This window comes from Cloeon dipterum, chromosome 4, assembly GCF_949628265.1.
Source record: "Cloeon dipterum chromosome 4, ieCloDipt1.1, whole genome shotgun sequence".
Taxonomy (NCBI): Eukaryota; Metazoa; Arthropoda; class Insecta; order Ephemeroptera; family Baetidae; genus Cloeon; species Cloeon dipterum.
In genome coordinates, this window is record NC_088789.1 from 28,145,923 (window position 1) to 28,167,356 (window position 21,434).

At 39.2% G+C, this 21,434-nt stretch overlaps 4 protein-coding genes across 4 annotated transcripts; 1 reads left to right on the forward strand and 3 right to left on the reverse strand.

Annotated features, from left to right (window-relative positions):
• Positions 1-89: 89 nt before the first annotated feature.
• On the reverse strand, positions 90-8,137 carry LOC135943259 (intraflagellar transport protein 81 homolog). Its single transcript, XM_065489712.1, has 12 exons — positions 7,986-8,137; positions 7,805-7,938; positions 7,570-7,750; positions 7,351-7,509; positions 6,507-6,702; positions 4,734-4,897; positions 4,491-4,676; positions 1,938-2,331; positions 787-902; positions 549-697; positions 360-488; positions 90-293 (listed from the first exon to the last, which is right to left on the reverse strand). Exons 1-12 carry the CDS (start codon positions 8,091-8,093, stop codon positions 194-196), a joined length of 2,016 nt encoding a protein of 671 aa, XP_065345784.1. The 5' UTR covers positions 8,094-8,137; the 3' UTR covers positions 90-193.
• A 176-nt stretch (positions 8,138-8,313) lies between these two features.
• On the forward strand, positions 8,314-9,866 carry LOC135943260 (uncharacterized). Its single transcript, XM_065489714.1, has 6 exons — positions 8,314-8,535; positions 8,622-8,878; positions 8,934-9,066; positions 9,118-9,268; positions 9,326-9,385; positions 9,443-9,866. The coding sequence occupies exons 2-6, from the start codon at positions 8,626-8,628 to the stop codon at positions 9,593-9,595; spliced, it is 750 nt and encodes a 249-aa protein (XP_065345786.1). The 5' UTR covers positions 8,314-8,535; positions 8,622-8,625; the 3' UTR covers positions 9,596-9,866.
• Pmi (Transmembrane protein Pmi) lies at positions 9,859-10,872 on the reverse strand. Its single transcript, XM_065489715.1, has 3 exons — positions 10,774-10,872; positions 10,475-10,680; positions 9,859-10,416 (listed from the first exon to the last, which is right to left on the reverse strand). The coding sequence occupies exons 1-3, from the start codon at positions 10,797-10,799 to the stop codon at positions 10,094-10,096; spliced, it is 555 nt and encodes a 184-aa protein (XP_065345787.1). The 5' UTR covers positions 10,800-10,872; the 3' UTR covers positions 9,859-10,093.
• Positions 10,873-11,672: 800 nt separating this feature from the next.
• Positions 11,673-13,116, reverse strand: AlkB (alpha-ketoglutarate-dependent dioxygenase AlkB). Its single transcript, XM_065490288.1, has 5 exons — positions 12,808-13,116; positions 12,638-12,755; positions 12,414-12,579; positions 12,281-12,359; positions 11,673-12,216 (listed from the first exon to the last, which is right to left on the reverse strand). The coding sequence occupies exons 1-5, from the start codon at positions 12,997-12,999 to the stop codon at positions 11,743-11,745; spliced, it is 1,029 nt and encodes a 342-aa protein (XP_065346360.1). The 5' UTR covers positions 13,000-13,116; the 3' UTR covers positions 11,673-11,742.
• Positions 13,117-21,434: the final 8,318 nt, after the last annotated feature.

A 21,434-nucleotide genomic window follows, 5' to 3' on the forward strand; every position in this document is an offset into this window, starting at 1 on the left:
TTTAAAAATTAAGGTTATTAAAATTTCTAATAGGTAAAAGGGTTTAAAATCTGGCATTTTTGGGTGTAAATTTCATTACATTCATATTTATTAAAAGAGTCGTCCTAAAGTCCAACCTTAACCATGAAATAATTTTGTTTATGCTGTTGTTACAAAGTGTTTAATTTGAATCTGCAATCAGTTCAATCACGATTCAGTTTAAAATAACCAGCGTCTCTGCTCCCCTCTCCCTGCGAAAAACGCCGGAATCGCGTCGAGCCGTGGTCACGTGTCTGAGTTTCGCGGCGAAAATCCTGCAAAAAATGTTTCAGAGTGTGAGATGTGGAGAAACGTCTTTAACAGTGTTGAGACGCGCGCACCTTTCCACGTTTTCCCAGAGCATGGTCTGGCGCTCGTTGGCAGGCTCGCTGTCCTTCATCGCCCTCTGCGCCTCTTTCAGATGCCGGCCCCGTTTCTCTTCCTCAGCAATTTTCGCGTTTAATCGCTCCCTGTAATTGCGCCGCTGTAAGTGTTTCGCCCGCGCCCATATTCGCTTCCGGCGCGCATACCTGAGCGATTTGGACTTATCCCCCGACTTGTAGAAAGCCATCTCCTGGACCAGCATCTCTTTCTGCGCGTCCACCACTTCCGTTTTGGCCCCGAAGAGCGCCGCCTCCGACGCCGCCTGCCGCGTTTCCTCTTCAATTTGCTTAATTTCCTGTAATTAGAGACTATTAATCTGCGCCGCCGCCGCTGGTGAGCCGGTATTAATTAATTAATCAATCAACCCGGTGAATTCGTGCGTGCCTGCTCGATTTTGTTGCTCGCCGAGCCCAGGTTGGCGGCTGTTGCGTCGTACACCTGCTTCAACTTGTTAAAATCGGCCAGCGACGCCTGGTACTGCTCCCTCAACGGACGCAGCTCTAGAAAAACGCCATTGAGTGGTAAATTTTAAAAAAAAAATATTTTTGCTAAAATTTAAATTTCTTTTTAATAAATTTTCATAAATAATTTATACTAATATTCCATTTTTTTAGAGCAAAGTACAAAAAAAGAAGTGGTTTAGGGGTGTCGAAATAACCAAGCTATCGGGAAAATTATGTGCACATTTTCCGGAAAGTGGGGGTAAATTCTGGAGAAAGGGGCATTTCGGCGTTCACAAAAATGAAAATATCTCTAGTTCTAATGGAACTAGAACATTGAACTTTGTGCTAAAATATGCCCAATAAGACAGTCTACAACCTTAAAATTAAAACCATATTTTTAAATTAATTTGTCTAATTTAAATAATTTTTTAATATCTCGAAAACAAAATTATTTTATTTTCTGAGGACGGATTAAAATATTGCCCTGCGTGTGTGACATGTTTAGAAAATTTCAAGTTGGAGATTTCCTCATTTCTTGAGTTTCAGAGGGTCAAAGGTAAAAAAGGGTATTTTTTAGTTCAGGGCGGAATTTAAAAAAAATCAAAAATGCAAGATCGGTTGATTTTTACCGACTTTACATGTTTTGGGTCACCCCTGAGGTTAGAAAAGATCATCAGAACAGGTTATAAATCCAACCCTGGCGTCAGGGTAGCCCTCGAATGATCGATATTATTAATTCCTCTTTCTGGTCATTTTTAACGACACCTGACGGGCTCTGTATGGTTTCGATTTTCATGATCTGCACACCATTGGAACGGCTAAGTCAAGAGCTTTCTAAAAATGTGCAATACGACCCTTTGGAAGCTAACAGGAGGCTCAGGGTACTCCCTGATATGCCCACAAAAGTGTAAAAAAATACTTTTTAAAAATTAATTCTCTGAAAGTACGGCGTCCCGAGGCGTCTTAAATTAATTTTAAAAATTTTTTCCATAGATTGTGATATATTTTCTATCAACCAACATTAAAAATAACAGAAAAAATCAGAACAAGGTTCTCAAACAATTTAAATTAAATAATTAAACAGCTTATAACCTTGAATTGCAGGCGCGAGTTTTGCTTTCTTCGAGGCAATAATTTGGTTGAGCTCGAGAATGGTTTTCGAGAGGGCCTCCAGCTTGCTCTCCTTCTGCAAATCCAGCTCGGTTTTGGCCGCGTTCACTTCCGCGAGCTGGCTTGCGGTGGACGAGTAGCCGCTGAGACCGAGGCGACGCTCCTCGTCTCCCAATTGCCTCTGCGCCAGCTCGTGATTACTTCTCAGAATCTCCAGGGTCCTGGACAAAACGCCGCACTCGGCCGTCTGGCTTGACAGCTGGCTGCGTTTCGCCTTGAAAAGTTCGGTGCGCGGCTTCAACTGGCCCATGTACTTTTTGAACTGCTCCTCGGTCAATGGCAGCTCCTCGCCCGGCATCAGCTGCCCTTGGATTTTCTGAAATCGTTAAATTGCAATCGTACTATTTTATATAACTTGGGAGCGAGCTAAAATTGTTCTAAATTTCTGAGAAAATCGGCTCCTTACTGTAAAATCACGATTTATTTCACAATTTACGGAATTTTTCTTCCAAATTCGCTCACCACTGGATAGATTTCGACGAGAAGAATCAAAATAAAGCGATAAACATTGACAAAAACTGCTGTGGGGGGTGGGAAATTGATTTTCGATGGTGCTACTGCGTTCGAGTGTGCTACACGAAACAGGCCATTACGCATTGTCGTCCGACAACAATTAATTTTGTATGCCATGAAAGGATTTGCATGTGTTTTGCGGCGGGAATTTGCTGCACAGCTGCTCTTTTCTCATTTCAGTTTTAAGCTGGTTATTGTCAGAGCGCGTGTTCAACGGAATTGCTAATTAATTTCCCTCTGATGAGGCAAAGGGAGGATTAAAATGTAAGTTGCTGTCTTTTAAAGTCGTGCATTATATTTTAATCGTAAAAGCTGTTGCAACAAAGTAGCTGCGCGAGCAGGTAAAGTAGCAGCTATTATCGTAGTTTTAATTGTTTTGCATCAACAGCTCTTGGGAAACAATATTGACAGGCATTTAATGGAAAAGATAATACGCAAGAGAGAACAAAGAACAGAAATGCAATTTTAATTAGACTGGTAGGCAACCTGCGCCACACCCATGCCAAGACATTTGCCTGGTTTTTAATGAAAATATGTACAATTATGAGAATTAAAATATAATATATGCGTCAAATAAGCACGAATTATACGTAATTTTAAGCCTTTTGGGTCATACAAAGCGCGATGCTTACTAAAAATTCAGTGTCTAGGATTCCCTGTTAAAATTTCTGATTCTAAATTTGAATTTTCCAGGGTCACAAACCTCGGAAATGACACCAAATAAACGATTTAGGACAATTTTTGTGTTTTGATACTCAGGGTCACGTCACGGTTGGACCCTGAAGGTTTTATTTGACCTGAAATGGTTGAAATTGGTTAACCTTAGTGTGCTTAAGAAAATTGGACATGAAAAATTTTATTTCTCGCACAAAGACACAATTATTTTCAAACAGAGAAAGAAGCAGTTCTGTGATTGGCTCATAGGATCGAGAGACAGCAACGCCACAACGACAGCAAGAGCAGTTAAAGACGAAGTTGACGAAGTTTCTGAACACACCAATCGATTCTTGAGGGTCGAATTAGGTAAAGTGGATATTTTTCCCGACCTAAAAGTGCAGCGCAACGTGCGAACTTTTTTCCCGCCAAAAATAAGAACCTAATATGCGAGAACTGCGCATGCGTCATAGTTGGCTGGATCTGACAATGAAGTCATTCGTACAGGTGGTCTCTCTGCAAGTGCTCAAACCTACTCTGACGCATGCGCAGTTCTCTCATTCATATTGTTTTGGCGGGAAAAAAGTTCTAAGTCGCGCTGGACATTTTGGTCGGAAAAAATTTCCACTTTACCCAATTCGACCCTCAAGAATCGATTGGTATGCTCAGAAACTTCGTCAAAGACGATCTATTTAAGCAAGCCAAGTCTTCCAGCAGCAAGCCGTCACTTGCGCTGCTGTCTCGACCTTAATTAATCAATCAGTGAACAGCTCATTTCTCTAATTGTGGTTGCCGGCGTTCTTGTGCCACTTTTATGCAACGTTCAAAACAAAAACCACCAAAAGTAACGTTTTTTACGTTTATATATCTTTGCTTACATTTTGACATAAATTAATTCGTTGTAGTATAGTGGAAAAATTGCGCAACGCTCAACAAACACTCAAATTTCCACTGTTGCATTATTGATCGTCGCCCTTTTCTTGCAACAAGGAAATTCGCGTTTGCATGGTTGCTGAAGGATGCGCATTTTTCTGCTACCAAGAAATAGATGAATTATAATTTGATCTCTCTTGTTTATGATTTACGTTCCGTTCCGAGTGATGAAAAATACCAAGGACGTAAAAATTGTACTATATGCCAGCTTATTTGAGAAGAAACGAGAGAGAGCGAGAGATAAATTTTACGAGGTCAATGCTCAATGCACGATAATTTTTTTTATCCTTTTTTACTATGCGAAGAAGGCCTCATCAATTTTTTCAAGGAAAGATTTTTACGACTCCTCGATAAAATAGACTGGTTCTATACTACCTCTAGTTTTGATTTCAAGGCGGCTGATTCCTTCTTGAGCTCGCCGAGGGCCTCGGCGGCCGCCTCTTTCTTGCGTCCGAGCATGGCTGCCTGCTGCTTGAAAGGGGTGAGTTTGTCGTCGGCAGGATCAGCGGCTGCCATTCTCCGTTCGAGGAGCGCATTCACCTCGGAGGAAAGAGCACGAACCTGTCAACGACCAATGGACATATTGGAAATTGCGAATAGAGCGGAAATGACGAGTACCTGTTGCTCGACTTGAGCGAGGTCCGACCTCGTTAGACACGTTTGCGACGCCACCTCCCGCAGCAACTGTAATTGCGTTTGCCCGCTTTTCATGTCGGCCGGGATTTTCTCGTTGGCGATGTACGTTGACACTTTTTCTTCCTCCTCGGCTCGCTGCAGCAGCCCTTTGAAAGCAGGAATAACTCGCTTGCAGGCAGTTTAAAAAGAAACCCTATCAGATATTAAATCTTCTGAAGGAAGGGCCACGGCAAGAGTGAGTGTGTGAGTGAGTGCGAACGGCTTTTGTGTCTGTGAAGATGTGCCAGCTAAGACTTTTTCTTTGTCGCCGCAGCTGCGAGAATTCCACAAAGTAATAGAATTGAATACTAGAATTCACACACAGGACTGGAAAAACTTGGAACTTTTTTTACAATCGGCAAATCAATTCTTCCATAGCTATATATTACGAGAGTTTTAGATTTTTTTAGAAAGTTCAATTATTAAAAAAAATCGAATTTTTCGGAAAAAATTTATCTGAATATCCCCTAGGCACCTTTTTTCACAGGGTTCACAAAAACCCGCATTTATTCGGAAAACCCCAATGTTTTTTTTGCGTTTTTCTGCGATTTTGCGCATTTTTTTCTGTAGCACGCATTTTTATTGAGGTTCTAAAATTCTCTCAATTGGTGACCAAAAATACGACATCAGTATGAAAGCAACTGGTTTTACCAACAGGCCTAAAAAAAGTAACACTCATGGCAATTGACCAGTTGTATATATAAACCCATAGTGTTTGAAGCTGCCAACAGATGGCGCCACCGTTAACTTAAGTAATAAATTTAATTTTAAGGCACTTCCGCTGCGATTTGAGATTGAATCCATCCACTGTGGGTTCTTCACTCAAAATGTATTCTTTTGACGTGCTGAAAACCAAAATCGTTTCTGCCAATCGCCGTAGAGTTGTGAAAACTATTTTAGAGTTAAAAAAAATACTTCCGACGATTCTACAGCGAATGGCTGGACTGATTTTGGGTTTCAGCACGTCAAAAGAATACATTTTAAGTGAAGAACCCACAGTGGCTGGATTGAATCTGAAATCGAAGCGGAAGTGCCTTAAAAATATTTTTTTAGAAGGTATACAGTGGCGCCATCTGTTGATGGCTTCAATCACCAAGGGTTTATGCAAATGGTCCAAAATTTCCAATACTGTTTTATGAGAAATGTGACCTTTTTGGGGGCTAAATTCAGGAAAATGTGGAAAACCCCCAAAACTGGTGGGTTTTTTTCCAGACTGGTATTTTTGCGCAAAAAACCAATGATTCATTTTTTGCGCATTGCAAAATTGGTGAACCCTGATTTATACCTTTACATTTCGCGTTGTAGTGAGGATACAAAGTCAACTCTTGGAATTTTTGTAAGAGCCCCCGATTAGGATCCCGCCCGGAAACTGAAGTTGTTCTTGACTTACGAGACACCCTGTATAAATTTGTTTGAAAAAAATTCCCTTTCCCATTTCATTGGCTTTAATTTATTTCCATACAAAAACGCAAATTTATTAAAATCGCCGCATTTTTCTGCTTACTCTCTCTGAAAGTCAAAACAGAATAAAATGCAAATGAATGGAAAAGAAGGACACAAAAGAAAAATGCTTGCGTCAGCGCGGCCGGGGGAAGCTGTGCAGTGCACTCTGAAAAGGCAGGCAAAAGTGCACAAATGTGTCGAGCTTCCTAGCTTTTAGCAATCCCCAGGCACATAAATATTCCATCTGGCCGTTTCCCTTTGCCGCTTTTGTACCTTGCGGAGTGACCCCGTGCGCTGCCCTGCGAGCTTCGGCCACCTGCTGCTTCGTCCTCGCCACGAACCGTTCCATCTCCACGCAGGTGGTCTGAAGACGAGCTTTCTGCTCCAGCAACATGTCCCTCTTGGCCCGCGACTCCCGCAGGGCCTTCACGCGCGCCAACAAAGCCGCATTCGCTTTCGAACCCTCCACCTGAAAATTAATTCCCAGCTTATTTTAGCCGCATGGCTATTTTTTCTATTTTTTGCTCAGCTTCCAAAAGCCTAAAGTGGAAAAACTATTTACAAAAAAAATTATGATTGGCTTCTGTGTTAGAAATACATAAAAAAAACATTTTTTCTGCGGCCTCTATGGTGTTGAAGCCGTAAAATGTAAGCACGGAATCGTAAAAATTTGGAAAATAAACTTTTTTGTATAAATTAAATTTTAATTATCGAAAAATTATGTAAATATTCCGACAATAAACTCGTGGTAGTCGATATTTTTATCGTTTTTACGTGGAAAAGAAACAAACGGGTATTTCACTGATGGCGCATTGCAAAATTAATTTAAAACAACTAAAAATTAAATTTTACAGAGAATTTAACACCGGAAAAAACGCTTTTTAATCAAATAACTTGTACATTATTTATTCAAAAGATACGAAAATAAAACGCAGCAGGGAAAATATTTCTAGTATTTAAATAAAGTAAAATTTAGCTTCAAAAATTCAAACCTCGTTCCCCACTGCACCTTTATGATATTTTCACGGAGAAAACAAATAATAAATAAATCCAGGAAAATAATATAATTCAATTCCCTGGGCGGTTGCAGCAAAAACAAAGAGTCATTTCAACATACGCGAGTTTTCTGCAGAGTGGCTACTTTTGCGGCCACGATCTCCCGCTCACGTTCCATCACGGCCAGATCTCCCCTGAGCTCGCCGGTGTTGCTACCGGCAGATAAAAGTTGTTCCCGTTCGCGATGTGCATCCTTAAAAGTCTCCAACAGCTGCTCGTACTGAAATACACGCGATAAAAATAACGTTTCAGCTTTAATAAACCGAACACATTTAATTACATTCTCGAACAATTCCTCCAGATTCGAGTCTCCTCTCAGCGCTGGGGGAACTTCGATTTTGATTAAATACCTCCCCAAATACGCTCTTTTTTCAAGAGTCGGCCGCTCCTTCAGCAGCCACTCGAGTAAAGGCAAAATCGCTGATTTTTCTCCGAGGAAGAGCGATTGAGCCAAGTCATATCTGCGAAAATTAATTTAGATTTTGCTATTAATTAATTTAAATTAATTTTCATACTCGTTTCCGCTGGGTGGTCTGTATTTCATGATGTACAGAGAATTCAGCAGTCTTTTTATGGTCATCTCACGGTTTTCAGACCTTGTGTTGACGGCTTCTTTCGACTCAATTGTGCAGATTACATTGCTTAAAATCTACAAGAAAATAATAAAAAAAATATCTACACTCAAAAACAACAAACCTGCACAAGCTGGTCGGGTTCAAACCCATCAAATTCAATAATGTTGTAGTCCTTCTTCGGGTAAAGAGCCTTTAGCTCGTCGACAACGTACTTCAGCTGAGCATTCATCCTTAAAAGTTGTAAATTCAAAGTAACGCAACTTTCCTAGGCCGTTTTTATAATGATATTTTATTTGGACTCGTCGTTTCCATAGCAACCACATTGAGTGCTTCCGCACATTGCACGCGGTGCTGCCGCCAGTTGTTCAAAATCAAAGCGAATGTTGGTCACGTGATTTAAAGGGCACCCAAGGCGCATGCGTGTGAAAATAAAAACAGCGGTTCTCTGGGCGGTGGGAAAGAAAAGGCGCCAGAACGGGTCAAAGAAGACAAAGTAGAGACAGAAAACAGAAAAGAATTAAAGAATGGACAGTAGACAGCTGCTGGGTAGGCTGTACTGGCTCTAGTGTGTGGTGATCAACGAACACGGAGTCAATTTCGAAGCAATTCAACCCTTCCAGGAACCTGTAAATTAATATTCACCTTACGGAAACAAAAACAAAGCAAAAAACGTATGTTTTAAAGATTCTCTGAACAATTCAAGATACGAAATATCCAAAATTAACGGTGATTCTGATTTTTTGGTTTTGTTTTTCAGCAAAATGAGTAAAGAATTGAGAAAAGTGGAGATGAAAGAGGCTGCCAAAAAAATTGATCGAGTGCTGATGGGAAATCTAGCTGACATTGAAGAGAAGCTGAGCCAGATTCCTGGACAGGTCTTCGAAGAACCGTACAAGGCGGACTTTGAAGATAACGAAACGAATTCTATCAAGACTGAAATCCTCCGCCTAGCCAGCGAGTTAGTGAATGGAGTTGCTGTTAATGAGCAGAATGAAGAGGAGCCCATCCTCTCTGGCAAATAAAGACCTTTTTTATTAATAATAAAGCAATAATTTTGATTTTTAAACAGATTACTCTGGATTAGGACTGGCAAACGTGGCGACGCAAGCTCAAAATTATCTGAAACAGCTGGTGACGGAGCAGACGCAGTTTTTGAAGAAGTGTGAGGAAGAGGAGACGGAGCTTGATCAGTCCTGTGCCATGTAAAATATTTTATTTCTCAATGTTCGCATTCTAATTTAATTTTTTTGTAGGCTTGCGAAGGCAATCGCTGCCATGGAGATCCGCCTGCAGAGTGGAGAGGACATCGGCGAGATGGGCAGGCTGAAAGAAGTCACTCCGGAAGAGGAGAGAGCACTTCTCGGGAAAATCAAAGAGAAAGACACCGAGTTGCAGGAGTCCCTGGTCAGATTAAATATATAATTAAATTAACCTTGTTGTAAATTGTAATTATTATTTTAGATGGGTGTGATTCAGCATGTGTTTGGCCAAGATGAAGATCTAGCTAGTGAAGTGGTTTCTGTAGGTTATTCCTATTTTTAAATTGTATAAATTTAATTTTTTTATTCTGGATTGTAGGAACTGTGCAATAAAGTGCTGAAAGAAAGTGGAGACCCGTACATCCAAGTGACTGATGAAAACAGGAAAGTCATCTCACTGCTTCGAGCAGTTGGATTGGTGCTTGACCATCCCCACAACCCTTCCAAAGTGAAACTTATTATTGTAGCCTGATGGAAAACCTTGTAAAAATTACGTTGAAACTCCTATTCCACTCACAAAATTAGATAGGCTGCAAGCTGCTTAATTTTTAGGGTTGGAATAGAAACAAAAAATATCTGATTAGACATCTTAAAAAAAATGAAGGAAACCCAGAACCAATTTTGTAATAAAGCCAAAAATTTATATATGAAAGTAAGTTATTATTGAATGTAAAATAAATATAATTAAGTTCAAGAGGAAACTTGTACAAATTTTTGTAATAAAGCCGAATATCGTGAGTTAATATTTAATAGTTTTATTAACTCGTTTTTCTTCATAAAAATAATGCCTCAACACAATCAAGTCTTAAGTCTAGAGCAACGGTTTTTGCACTATGTACAGAAATTCGAGTAGACCGTCCTAAAATGGAACAAATTAATTAATAAAAATAGCGTCGCTGCCCAAATTTTGCAATTAGATACATCAGCAGCTCGTTTTGGAAACCTAAAATATGTATAAGCGTAGGCCCTATTAGCAGCACCCGTTGAGTGCCCTGTACAGTCTAAAACTGGAGAAAGCAATGGCGGCGAAACACACCGTCCAGTGGACAATGTGTCGTTGTCTCTGGTGTGTTTCTCTTCGAACTAAAACTTTGACGGGGCCGAGTAGGTTGTGTTTGCTCCACTCGTAGATCGGGTACCTCTGGTTGATGTCGAATAGCGTGTTTTTGTCCTTCTCCACTTGGTACTGGCAGCAGGGGTCGAAGTGCCACGAAATTGTGTACAGACTGGTGGTCACCAGGGCCGCAGCCGCCAGAGGCACACACACCACGGGCCTGTCAGGCCACAGAACACCTGCGAAGAAAATGAATTTAATATTTTCCTCGCTCTTAACAGGGACAGTGTCAATTGCCTGCTATGATTGAGCCAAGGCCCACGTTGACGGACAGTTTGTGCAGCAAATTGCCGACCCACAGCCACCTGGCAGTCTCGTCGCCCAGCCTTTTAGGCTCGATGACAATGTACTGCACGCCAGCTTCCAGCAGGCTGTCGAGTTGTTGCTCGAAAAATTCGTGTGAGTTCTCCGAGTCGTATATTTCACGTACCACCTCGAGATCACTGGAAGAAAAAGAAAGGGTCGGTAAGCGTGTTCAAAAGAGACCGAAAAAGGTTCATCGTGAATTTTTATCTTATTTTCAAGGCTAATCTTACTCGTATTTTTTGTGTTTGCCAGCCATGATGGAGAGACGACGGAGAACGGAGAAAAAGAAAAACAGTGCAGTGCTGCCAACATGCGGGATAAATCAGAAATATTCGAACATCTCCATCCAAGAATTTCCTTTTATGAACTGAGAATTTCGCATTTCGCAATGGATTTTTTTTTAAAATTTAATTTAAAAATGAAGAATGAATGAAAATTCATCATGATTTTTTTCTTTAATTCATTCATTTCTGCTTTTGTGCGTTCTTTGGTGATTAAAAGAATTATATTTGTGGAGCCTAAAAATTCGCCAAAATTCAGTTTGGCAATACCGGTGTCCAGAACAATTTTTCAGAACTTAAAATCTCAATTGCAATTGGCTAAGCCTATTTTGGTTTTCAGAGTCAATTAAAATTCTAATGAAATTATCTTTTTACACCAAAGAATTATACCAGAAATGAAAATAAAAATATAATAAATCGCATGAATTAAGGAATTAGCCCAAATATTTCAATTAAACAGTGGCACCATATATTATAAATTTAGTATGTATGTTATTTATTTCGTCACTTGTTTATTTTCCTCTTAAAACGATTTATTAAAATCCATGAGATCAATTTCCACAAGTTGACCGTTGGAAAAATTACTTGATAAAAAAATCGGGAACCTGTCCACCGAATTTTTTGTGACTATAGCGACCAGCCGACCACTGAAAGAGGGCATTACTCGCGCAAAATGTTGGAATGTGGGCGTGGTTCACCGGGAAATTAAAAAAGAAAACTCACCGCTTTCCCACATTTTCATTTGCTAGTTTCAAGTCACCATGTACTTACGCGTTGGGAAAATCCTTGTTTAGCGAAATTCTTTCAATTTTTGTAATTAAAAGGACAATTGCAACAGAATGAATATAATTTTTTGGTATACGGATAAAATTTTAATAATAAATTAGTGACATAGTTTTGGTAAAAATCGTTACATTCTCAATTTGTATTGACTTTCTTGACTTGGCGCACGTTTAAGTTAATTCTGGATGACTGCAAATAATCACAGCAGTTATTCCAGTCTTCTGTTTCGTCTTCTGCTTCATTCCCTCTCCACCTGGGAAGGTCGTCGACGATGGGCTCGATTCGAGGGACTCCGTGGTAACTGAGTCTGCAAGGTCCAGACATGATGACAATATCTCCGCTCTGAATGAGCAACGCCAACGGGTGGTCGCTTTTGGTGACGCCTCCGAGGAGGAAAACAGCGTTTTGTCCAAAACTGAAAGAAATTAACGGCGCATCGAAATTTTCTTCCGAGTGGTCTGTGTGGCCCGCTAGAGTGGAGTCGAAGTGGTAAAAATTTACTATTGCCGCTTCGGCGACATAGTTTTTGGACCCGATCACTTCAGCAACTATTCTTGACATTTCAGCCAGTTCCTCAGGAAATGGAGATTTGTTTTCATCGGAGTAAACCTTAAATTAAAAATAAAAACATTCTTTAGTCTTAATTTTTAAACAAATATAATTAAATCCCAACCTTTGTATCCCAGTCGTGGTGGTAACCTAATGTCGACCAGCGCAGTTTTTTCTTCAAAATGCTGCTTCTTTCTTCACCCCTGTTTTGAGATCTTTAAATCGATTTGCTTTTAAATTTGTTTAGAAAAAAGTACCTGTTTGACAATTCCCACCAATCTGGCTGGCCATTTCCCACCTGCCATTCTGCGTGTGCGTCCAGATTTAATTTGTAAGGCGGCCGTCGAGTGTAGTCTTTCAGACTTCGAAGAATCCAGTTTCGCTGGCCTTGACTAGTGAATGGGTTCAGGATGTAAATTAAGCCTGCAAAAGTTTACAATTTATTTAAATCTAAGAATATACGTAACAAAACCCTCTCTACCAGGATGGCTGTTGAATTCCAGGATTGTCCAAGCCCTGACGTCAATGAGCCCGAGTGCTTGGGCGACTTCAAAGTCGTTGTCCCGCATCGTGTCGTGACGCGCGGCCACTTGTCTGATCTGTTGAGGAAAGAGATTAGATTTTGGATTTTTTTAATTCAATTACACTAACCCCAAAGATCTGCCACAATTCCCGGTGCGAAGGATTAATGACGGAGTTCAAATCTGGCGGCGGATTCCTCTGCTTGTAGTATTTGAAACTCTCGTCAAAATTGGATGTGTCTGGCAGCGGATCGGCACTCTGTCTGATTTTGTTTTCCAATTTTTTGCGTTTGAACTTGTGCCTCCCGCCGCGGCTCTCCATCTTGCAACTGAAATCTTGATTTCTGTCCAAAAATTCGGCGGCTATACCATGCAAGAATTCGTCTTTGAAGCAAAATCAAGTGAAATTCAAGCTGGAGAAACATATAAATAATAACAGAAACGTTTTGTTTACGTCAATCATATGGTGGGTGGTGGGGGACGCTGATTCAACATCGCGTTAGCACTGCGCATGATCAGGTCTGCTTATAAAGCCCGCCAAAACCGCGTGCATTGACACTGCAAAACCCCGGAAAATTCTTTGTTGTCAATGCCCATCCACAAAAGAATTTTCTTCTAAATTTTTGAGAAACGTTGACTGCAAAAAGTTAGAATGCTGCCTGTTTGAAATCTTATTTTATTTCACAACAAGAATTCCCCCAAAAAGAACGATAATCGCATACGCCATTGGAAAGATCTCAAAGTTTTTGCTGTTACGCGGAACGCACATTCATTTTACGCCGCTGATTTCTCTAATTAATTATTGACACATTTTTAAAGATGAGGTGTTTTTATATGAAACTGTCTATGACTGGTAAATAAAATTGTCCGTCCTCGAACCATGTTTAACGAGTTTTGATTGCAATCCCGTGCGATTACGCGATTAGCACGGCGTGTGAAATTATGTAGCCTCTTTACAGCTCGCAGTCGTCAAACATGTAAGTGACCCCTGCGCTTAAACGGTCGGCTAATGAGCTCGGCCAATAAAATTGCATTGCAGGCTAATTGCCCTGAGTAAAGTGATCATCTTGTAATTAATAAGGCTCATAAATTAAATGGCTTGGGATTTTGAAATGGTCGAGCGTCTGATTTAATTATAGACACCAAAATGAAAACAAATCATGCAGTTAGGGCCAGACTGGTATTGAAAAAATCACCGGGGCCCACAAGACATAATTAATTTTGGATAATTTAAATTATTTTCGAATTTTGAACACTCGAAATCTCGGGTAGTAACCAAGAAAATTGCAAATATCAAACCCACCGTTGGACTCGTCTCCACCTCCCCTAACCAGCTGAAGGGTTTAGGGGTGCTTACCCTCCACCCCTAAGTGGCTGAGCAGTTATTCGCGAGATTGGAGGTCAATTGGACGCGATTTTTCAGCGTAGAAATTTTTAGGTGGCAGTTATATTTGCTTAAAGTACTTGTTAATGGAAGGTGAAATTCCAAATTTGAAGCTCGGGAATGGGGGCGTTCCCTATTTTTTCGGTATCTAAAAAATGCCCGAAAAATGAATTGTGTTAATGAATTCTAAACTGCAACTCTTGACTGCATTGAGGTATCACCTTGAAATTTTCACTGCCCAACCTAGTTTTTGATCCTGAACAACTTTTACATTTACAAAAAAATCGCAGGTCGAAGGTCAAGGTCACCTTTTGCGACCTTTTTTTGAAAATTCAAAATTAAGGGATGATAGCCCCCTACGATTTTTTTGGGGTTCAGGGCTGAAATGTAGCCCGTGAAATTCTGCACAAGTACACCAAGTTTCATAGGTGCAATCGCGATAGTTTTGCTGCAATTCGAATTTGAAGTTTGAAAACCTGCTTGAGGCCGCTTGACCGCGCGTGCACTTTGAGTAGCGAGTTCACCTCTTGTTCTTCAAGTTGATTTTTTTCGCATTTCACTTGCATAGAAACACCAATGGGGCCTAGGGTAGACCAAGGAAGGTCAAAATCGACCTTCAGGGTCTATCCCTGACGTGACCCTGAGATCCGAAATATCGAAAATTTCCAATTTCATCGAACTTGGTGTCTTTTTATAGGTTTTCACCACCGTAGAGCTCAAATATACAGCCAAAACTGCTGAATGACAATCCTGAAACCGGTTCTTGAAATAATTGTGGTAGCAATTAATCCAGACGTGATGTGTGAAATGGGCAAAATTTTGAAATTTTTAATTTATGAAAAGATTCTTCTGTTTTGTACACACGAAATTTATATCGAGTTTTAAAAAAACCGATCGTTTTTTTACAAAGTTAACAAATTTATTTAGAGCAATAACAAATAAATTAAATGTTAAAAATTTTTACTTAAAAAAGTAAGGAAACAATTTTTTTTAGTTTTTAAAAGTAGAATTATTTGTTATTCCATTTAATAACATTTTTTCATAGTATTAAGCATAAGATCCTTTATTATCAGCACATATTATACTTCATATGTGCAAATAAGAAGTATCTTTCATAAATTAAAAATTTCAAAATTTTGCCCATTTCACACATCACGTCTGGATTAATTGCTACCACAATTATTTCAAGAACCGGTTTCAGGATTGTCATTCAGCAGTTTTGGCTGTATATTTGAGCTCTACGGTGGTGAAAACCTATAAAAAGACACCAAGTTCGATGAAATTGGAAATTTTCGATATTTCGGATCTCAGGGTCACGTCAGGGACAGACCCTGAAGGTCGATTTTGACCTTCCTTGGTCTACCCTAGGCCCCATTGGTGTTTCTATGCAAGTGAAATTCGAAAAAAATCAACTTGAAGAACAAGAGGTGAACTCGCTACTCAAAGTGCACGCGCGGTCAAGCGGCCTCAAGCAGGTTTTCAAACTTCAAATTCGAATTGCAGCAAAACTATCGCGATTGCACCTATGAAACTTGGTGTACTTGTGCAGAATTTCACGGGCTACATTTCAGCCCTGAACCCCAAAAAAATCGTAGGGGGCTATCATCCCTTAATTTTGAATTTTCAAAAAAAGGTCGCAAAAGGTGACCTTGACCTTCGACCTGCGAATTTTTTGTAAATGTAAAAGTTGTTCAGGATCAAAAACTAGGATGGGCAGTGAAAATTTCAAGGTGATACCTCAATGCAGTCAAGAGTTGCAGTTTAGAATTCATTAACACAATTCGTTTTTCGGGCATTTTTTAGATACCGAAAAAATAGGGAACGCCCCCATTCCCGAGCTTCAAATTTGGAATTTCACCTTCTATTAACAAGTACTTTAAGCAAATATAACTGCCACCTAAAAATTTCTACGCTGAAAAATCGCGTCCAATTGACCTCCAATCTCGCGAATAACTGCTCGGCTATATAAATTAACCCTCGAAAAAGTAAAAATTTTAAAACTGTGTATTAATTTGTGTGTTTTTTTTTAAATATTTGGCTTTGTTACGTTACACATCAGGGAATGAGAGATGTTTCTCATATTTTCCCTCGCGCTCGCCAGAGTGTTAAAGGTCGCTGCAATAGCCAAGCCAGACGAAAAACTTCCACCCCTCAACGGACACCTCACAGAATCAGGGAGGCTTTCATCTGTTGCACACGACAAACGTTTCAGTAGCTGAAATTCAGAGAAGTCTTCTATAGCTCGGCATCGTCATCAAACTGTTGCATTTTCGGAAGGAATTTTGAGTCCCATTTGAAGTTTTTTCAAGTCAGGTAAGATTTAAGTTTTATCCACAACACGCACGTCGTTCTTTGATTTCAACTGTGTGCTGTGTGCCAAGATAATTCATCGATTTTAATTTAGAAAAAAAAACACTTAATAGGTGTTGAATTATTCTCCATATAGTAATTAATTATCACGATAGCCACATTTTCCCCATTTTTCACAGTAAAATTTTTTTGCTCGAACTCTCCACCAAAAGATATAATTTAATGAAGTAGCATATGTTGTTGTGCTCATCGTTTTATCATGTTTGCTCTGGAACATTTTTCCGATCCACCTTGTGAGTTTCACATCCTGGGGGAAAAAGCTGTTCAAAGAGGGTCGGTGGTATGGCCGAAATAACAATGCTGCGCGAGTCTTTTGTTGAACTGTTTACGTTTGAGCGCGTTGCTGAGCGGAAATAATTGTTGGAATGCACGCACCCTCTCCTAGAGCAGGTGCAAGTGACAAAAGATTGACCACCCATCCTACAACTGAATTGTTATTCACTTGGCAGATGAGCAACAAGCAAACGTTGATTTCGTTTCCCCTCCAATTTAAAAGAGTGTCTCATAATTTTTTTTCTGTCAAAATATTTAGCCCGTTTTTAACAAGTTTTCATGAATAGATTATTTCTTTAGATTTTAGGGTTAAAATTTGAATGAAAAATTATGCAAACTATATTTAAGTGGAGCATAAAGAGGAATGATACTGCAAAAGCCTGGAAAATGCTTGTTGCCAATGCATAAACTCGTCCCTTAGGATTCAGTTAAAGCCTAAATTGACCTTAGAAGCACTGTAATTTTTTTAGAAAATTGGCTGGAAAGTTAGCGTGATTTTCAAATGGTAATGGCTGTCTCCTTACTTGAAATCCAATTTAATTTGAAAACCAAGAGTTTCCCCAATAAGTGGCAAACATCGTTGGACAGATCTCGACGAGAGGAATCGGAATATGCCAAGAAAATATGTTCAAGCTCTGTACATTTTGGAGAAAATTGGCAAATTTTTAATTTTTTTCTGTAGGAAGGTCCTTTTTTATATTATTGCAAATTGATGAAAAATTGTTAATCGATCAATTGTTTATGGCATCCAACAGTTCAAATAATTTTCAATTGTTGTCCTGTATCATTCCACTTTAACATGAACAATTATGAACATTTTAGCATTGTTGACCGAATCAAGTGTCAATTTTTTACGCTCCGATTTTGATTCCTCTCATAGCGATCTATCAAACGCGAATGACTTTTTTCATCTGGTGAATGCTAAAAATGCTTATTTATAATTTTTTGTGGTTAGCAAAAACGGCTATATATTAGGTTACGATGTTACGAACAAAACATGAAATCTGAAAAAAAAATTATATCAATTGGCAACAGGCCACAGTAGCAGCTATGCAATTTTGACGTAGGGTATGTTTTTGATTTACCAGGAAAACGCTTGAGATGGCAACCCTCACATCCGAAGAGATGATTTTGGAGATTAAAAGGCTGAAAAAGAGGCTGCGAGAGGTGCTACAAACCGAGGGAATGATTCTCGTGACCGATCTCGTCGCCAGTGCCGTTGAAACGAATGCGTTGTTACAATCATTGAAAAATGAAGTCGAGCAGTCGATGGGCGATAACCTCCGTAAGTGGTTATTAAAATTTTATTCATTAAATGGCCAAACATGCATTACAAAATTTCAATTTTTGCAGACGATTATAAAATATTATGTTTTGCTAGAGAAAATTACCTTGTATGAATTAACAGATTTTTTAAAATTTCAGCGAAGGTTCTGGTAAGGTACTTAAGAAGAAAATACGCCGTCGATGCTGAAAATGAGACGGTGTTCTGGACGGCGATGGTAGTTTATGACTTTCTACTGCGAAGCTCTGGCCCCCATTCCTTCAAATCAAAAGAGCTGTCAGAGATTTTGACCCTCTTTCCCAAGCTTCCAAATAACGTTCAGGACATTTCAGAGGTAATTTACGGGAAAATAGACTATATTAATTCAGTGCTTTTTGATTCACAGTTGTTTGAATTGACTCCCAGCAACGCACAGATCATCGAACAGATAATTTCTTCCGAACAACCAAAAGTGGATGATGAGCAGGCTGACATCCAGATGGCAAAATACGTAACTCAACTGAAACGTTTACTGAGACTCACCGATTTTTCTCTCGATTACCTTCAGTTTCCATGAATGAGCTGCGGTGGGACGTATATTGAACATGTATGAAATATCAATTTAAATCAATTTAAGACCTAGAATAGGTCTAATACGTTACTAATCTGATTTTTATTGGATAATTTGACCGATTTATTAAGAATTTCAATTTTTACTGTACGCATTATGTTTAGAGGTTTACCAAATTTAAGAAAACAAGTTTTACTACACTTAAGTGCATTGCCAATTTGACCATTTTTATTTTTCCAACTTACAATTATTGTGTATTGCAATTGTTCTTTTGTTTTGATCCCGGATTCGTAGAGGCAATATATTATACAAGTTCACAATAGTTGAAATATGCAAATTTAATTTAAAATCATCATTAAAACCTTAATTTGCTTAAAATCGTTTATTTTTTGCAGAGAAAAATTGATTTACTTAGATTCACAAATGATATTTTTTCTCTAGTAACGAATTGCAGATCTTTGGTCGCTCAGAAAGTAGCCAGAGGTGCCCATAACCTCGTTCCTTGGCACCCTGAATGCTTCCAAAGGGGGGAAATGCTCTCGATTTGGCCATTTTACGGTGTGCAGATCTTGCAGATCAAACCAATACAGATCAGGTGTTTGTAAATTGGCCACACACTTGCCAAATGAATTATATTTATATAGAACGTTCGAGAGCTACCCGGACGCCAGGGTTCGATTTCTTACCTGATCTGATTGACTTTTAAGACCTCAACAGTCACCCCCAGCATGTTCTGAGGGTAAAAATCAATTGGTAGATTGATTTTGACCTTCTAAAAGTTTACCTGAACTCAAAAATACCATTTTTTCTTTTGATTTTGTATTTCAAAAACTAAAAGCTTCACCGTCACCATCCTGAAAATTTCTAGACACTTAGAAACCGATTAAAATGGCCGTTTCTTAGATTTTCAAAAATTAATTATATAATTAATTAGAACATATAATTACTCAACTTGAAAAAATTCCCAAACAATTTATATTAAAAAATGATTCTCTTGCTCTCTTTGGATTCCCGTACGAGTGTCAAGAGTTTGTCTTTATGATCCAAAAGACACAATTAGTACAAGTAATGCCAATTATGTCACAATATTGACCAAAACTTGCTTCTTTTCGCGTATTTTCACGTGACCATTTTTCGCGCCATACTCCACCGGACGCCATATCTGCGCATCACACAAATCTTGTTCCCCGCTGCAGCAAATGTGGTTATATTGAACCCAAAATTAAGATGGTAAATAATTAAAACATTGCAGACCGTATTAAATCTCCAAAAAATAAATCGGCCCCAAAAACAACATCTAAAAATGCGGCATTTAACGAATAAAACCGTATTTTTTTGTCGATAAAATTAATTGCTTGCTTGTTACTATCTGATCTGCTTTTGCAGCTGTGAGCTCACATCAAAAGGACGGCCTCGTGTGTGTGTGTTATATTTCCCAATAGGTTTAACTCTTGGAGCCATCCATTGTGTGTGCTCTCAACGGCTTGAATAATTATTCACGCGCGCACTCGAAATTCTGCGGCAGCGCGCGCGGCGCGCGTTCACGCACGACGGGCTGCTTTAACGAGACGATTCGAGCGATGATGCCGCCGCCGCGCGAATGCATTCAATGCGGCTCTGATTGCGTCCATTCACTCTCAACTTGTTAATCCTCATCTGCCCATATGTACACACGTGAGGTCACTGCAAAAAATGTGTACTCTCTTCGATTTACAAGTATAATACATGAAATACGGCTGCGTGAGAGTTGCAGACCATAATATGCTCAGACACCGCTCCTCGTGGAACAAGGCGATCGTTCGTTGCCTCCAGGGCTCTGCGCGAATTACGAAAATCGGTGTGTCGGAAGATGATGTATAGCGTCGTTTTACAAGATGATTAAAATTCAGGTTGGTTTGAAGATCGAACGAGTTTTTTTTATACATTTTTAAATCGCTACAATGGGAAATAATGAAATCAGGGCCAAAATTTAGAGGAAAAAATCGGCATGAAGGTTAAGCAAACTCAAGAAATGAAATTTGCTAGCAGATATTGCGTCATAAATATATTTAAAATAATAATATGTTCAATTTTACGCGCTTCAAGAGACAGTTTTGAAACACTTTGAAACCTCTCGGTATCTCATCTCTCCGTGGTGTAATTTAAAAAATAATATTTTGTTTTTGGATTCCTCTTGCTGACGCTGAGCTCGATCAAACTGACATTCAATTTAATATCCACAATCAAGTTCATAGCACACTTCTCTATATTTTGCTTTTTAAATTAAATTTTGAAATGAGCTCAGTATTTTGGGATTTTAATGTGCGATGGAAAGTTGCCCCACGACATGACAAGTGGTGCTCATTTCTACTTTCGGGAATTTCCACTTTAAAAACACTCGATTTTTTACATTTTCGTGTTTTGAAAAGTTTGTAAACTCCAAATCTCGGGTTCTGACCATCAGATTTGCGACAACTATCCACCGTTTGACTCTTATAAACCTACCCTGACCATCTAAAGGGTTAAGGGGGTTGCTTACCCCCACGTCTTCCGATTTTTGGCACGTCGACCGAGTGAGATTTGGCTTTCTAATCATTTTCGGCCCTGGCACTGCCAAAAATTAAATCCAGCCATCATTATTTTGAGGTAATTTAAATGATTTATTAAGCGATGCGTGCTTTAGGGGAAAATATGGGTTGCCTGAAACTGCAGAAATATTTCGTACAAAATTACAATTATTTTAAAATTCGTAATAAACTATGAAATTAACTTATTTTTAAGCAATTTGAATTTGAGATAAAAAATTGGATGAATTTTATATTTTGTTGGTTTTTGGTCTCTGTTTAGGAGGCAAAGAGGTTTACAAAAGCCTCGAATCTCTCTTGAGGAAAGTGGATCTAGCAGACTTACAGTGTT

What these genes read in the sequence shown, in the direction of transcription:
- LOC135943259 (XM_065489712.1), bottom strand. Translation starts at nt 8,093, where the DNA reads ATGAATGCTCAGCTGAAGTACGTTGTCGACGAGCTAAAGGCTCTTTAC. An exon ending in AACCCGACCAGCTTGTGCAG is followed by an intron (nt 7,939 to 7,985) that starts GTTTGTTGTTTT and finishes ATTTTCTTGTAG; the next exon opens with ATTTTAAGCAATGTAATCTG. An exon ending in CCTTGAAATCAAAACTAGAG is followed by an intron (nt 2,332 to 4,490) that starts GTAGTATAGAAC and finishes TAACGATTTCAG; the next exon opens with AAAATCCAAGGGCAGCTGAT.
- AlkB (XM_065490288.1), bottom strand. Translation starts at nt 12,999, where the DNA reads ATGGAGAGCCGCGGCGGGAGGCACAAGTTCAAACGCAAAAAATTGGAA. An exon ending in AATTGTGGCAGATCTTTGGG is followed by an intron (nt 12,756 to 12,807) that starts GTTAGTGTAATT and finishes TTTCCTCAACAG; the next exon opens with ATCAGACAAGTGGCCGCGCG. An exon ending in TGGTGGGAATTGTCAAACAG is followed by an intron (nt 12,360 to 12,413) that starts GTACTTTTTTCT and finishes ATCTCAAAACAG; the next exon opens with GGGTGAAGAAAGAAGCAGCA.
- LOC135943260 (XM_065489714.1), top strand. Translation starts at nt 8,626, where the DNA reads ATGAGTAAAGAATTGAGAAAAGTGGAGATGAAAGAGGCTGCCAAAAAA. An exon ending in CCGAGTTGCAGGAGTCCCTG is followed by an intron (nt 9,269 to 9,325) that starts GTCAGATTAAAT and finishes TTATTATTTTAG; the next exon opens with ATGGGTGTGATTCAGCATGT. An exon ending in TAGCTAGTGAAGTGGTTTCT is followed by an intron (nt 9,386 to 9,442) that starts GTAGGTTATTCC and finishes TCTGGATTGTAG; the next exon opens with GAACTGTGCAATAAAGTGCT.
- Pmi (XM_065489715.1), bottom strand. Translation starts at nt 10,799, where the DNA reads ATGGCTGGCAAACACAAAAAATACGA. An exon ending in GGCAAACACAAAAAATACGA is followed by an intron (nt 10,681 to 10,773) that starts GTAAGATTAGCC and finishes TTTTTCTTCCAG; the next exon opens with TGATCTCGAGGTGGTACGTG. An exon ending in CCTTGGCTCAATCATAGCAG is followed by an intron (nt 10,417 to 10,474) that starts GCAATTGACACT and finishes TTTTCTTCGCAG; the next exon opens with GTGTTCTGTGGCCTGACAGG.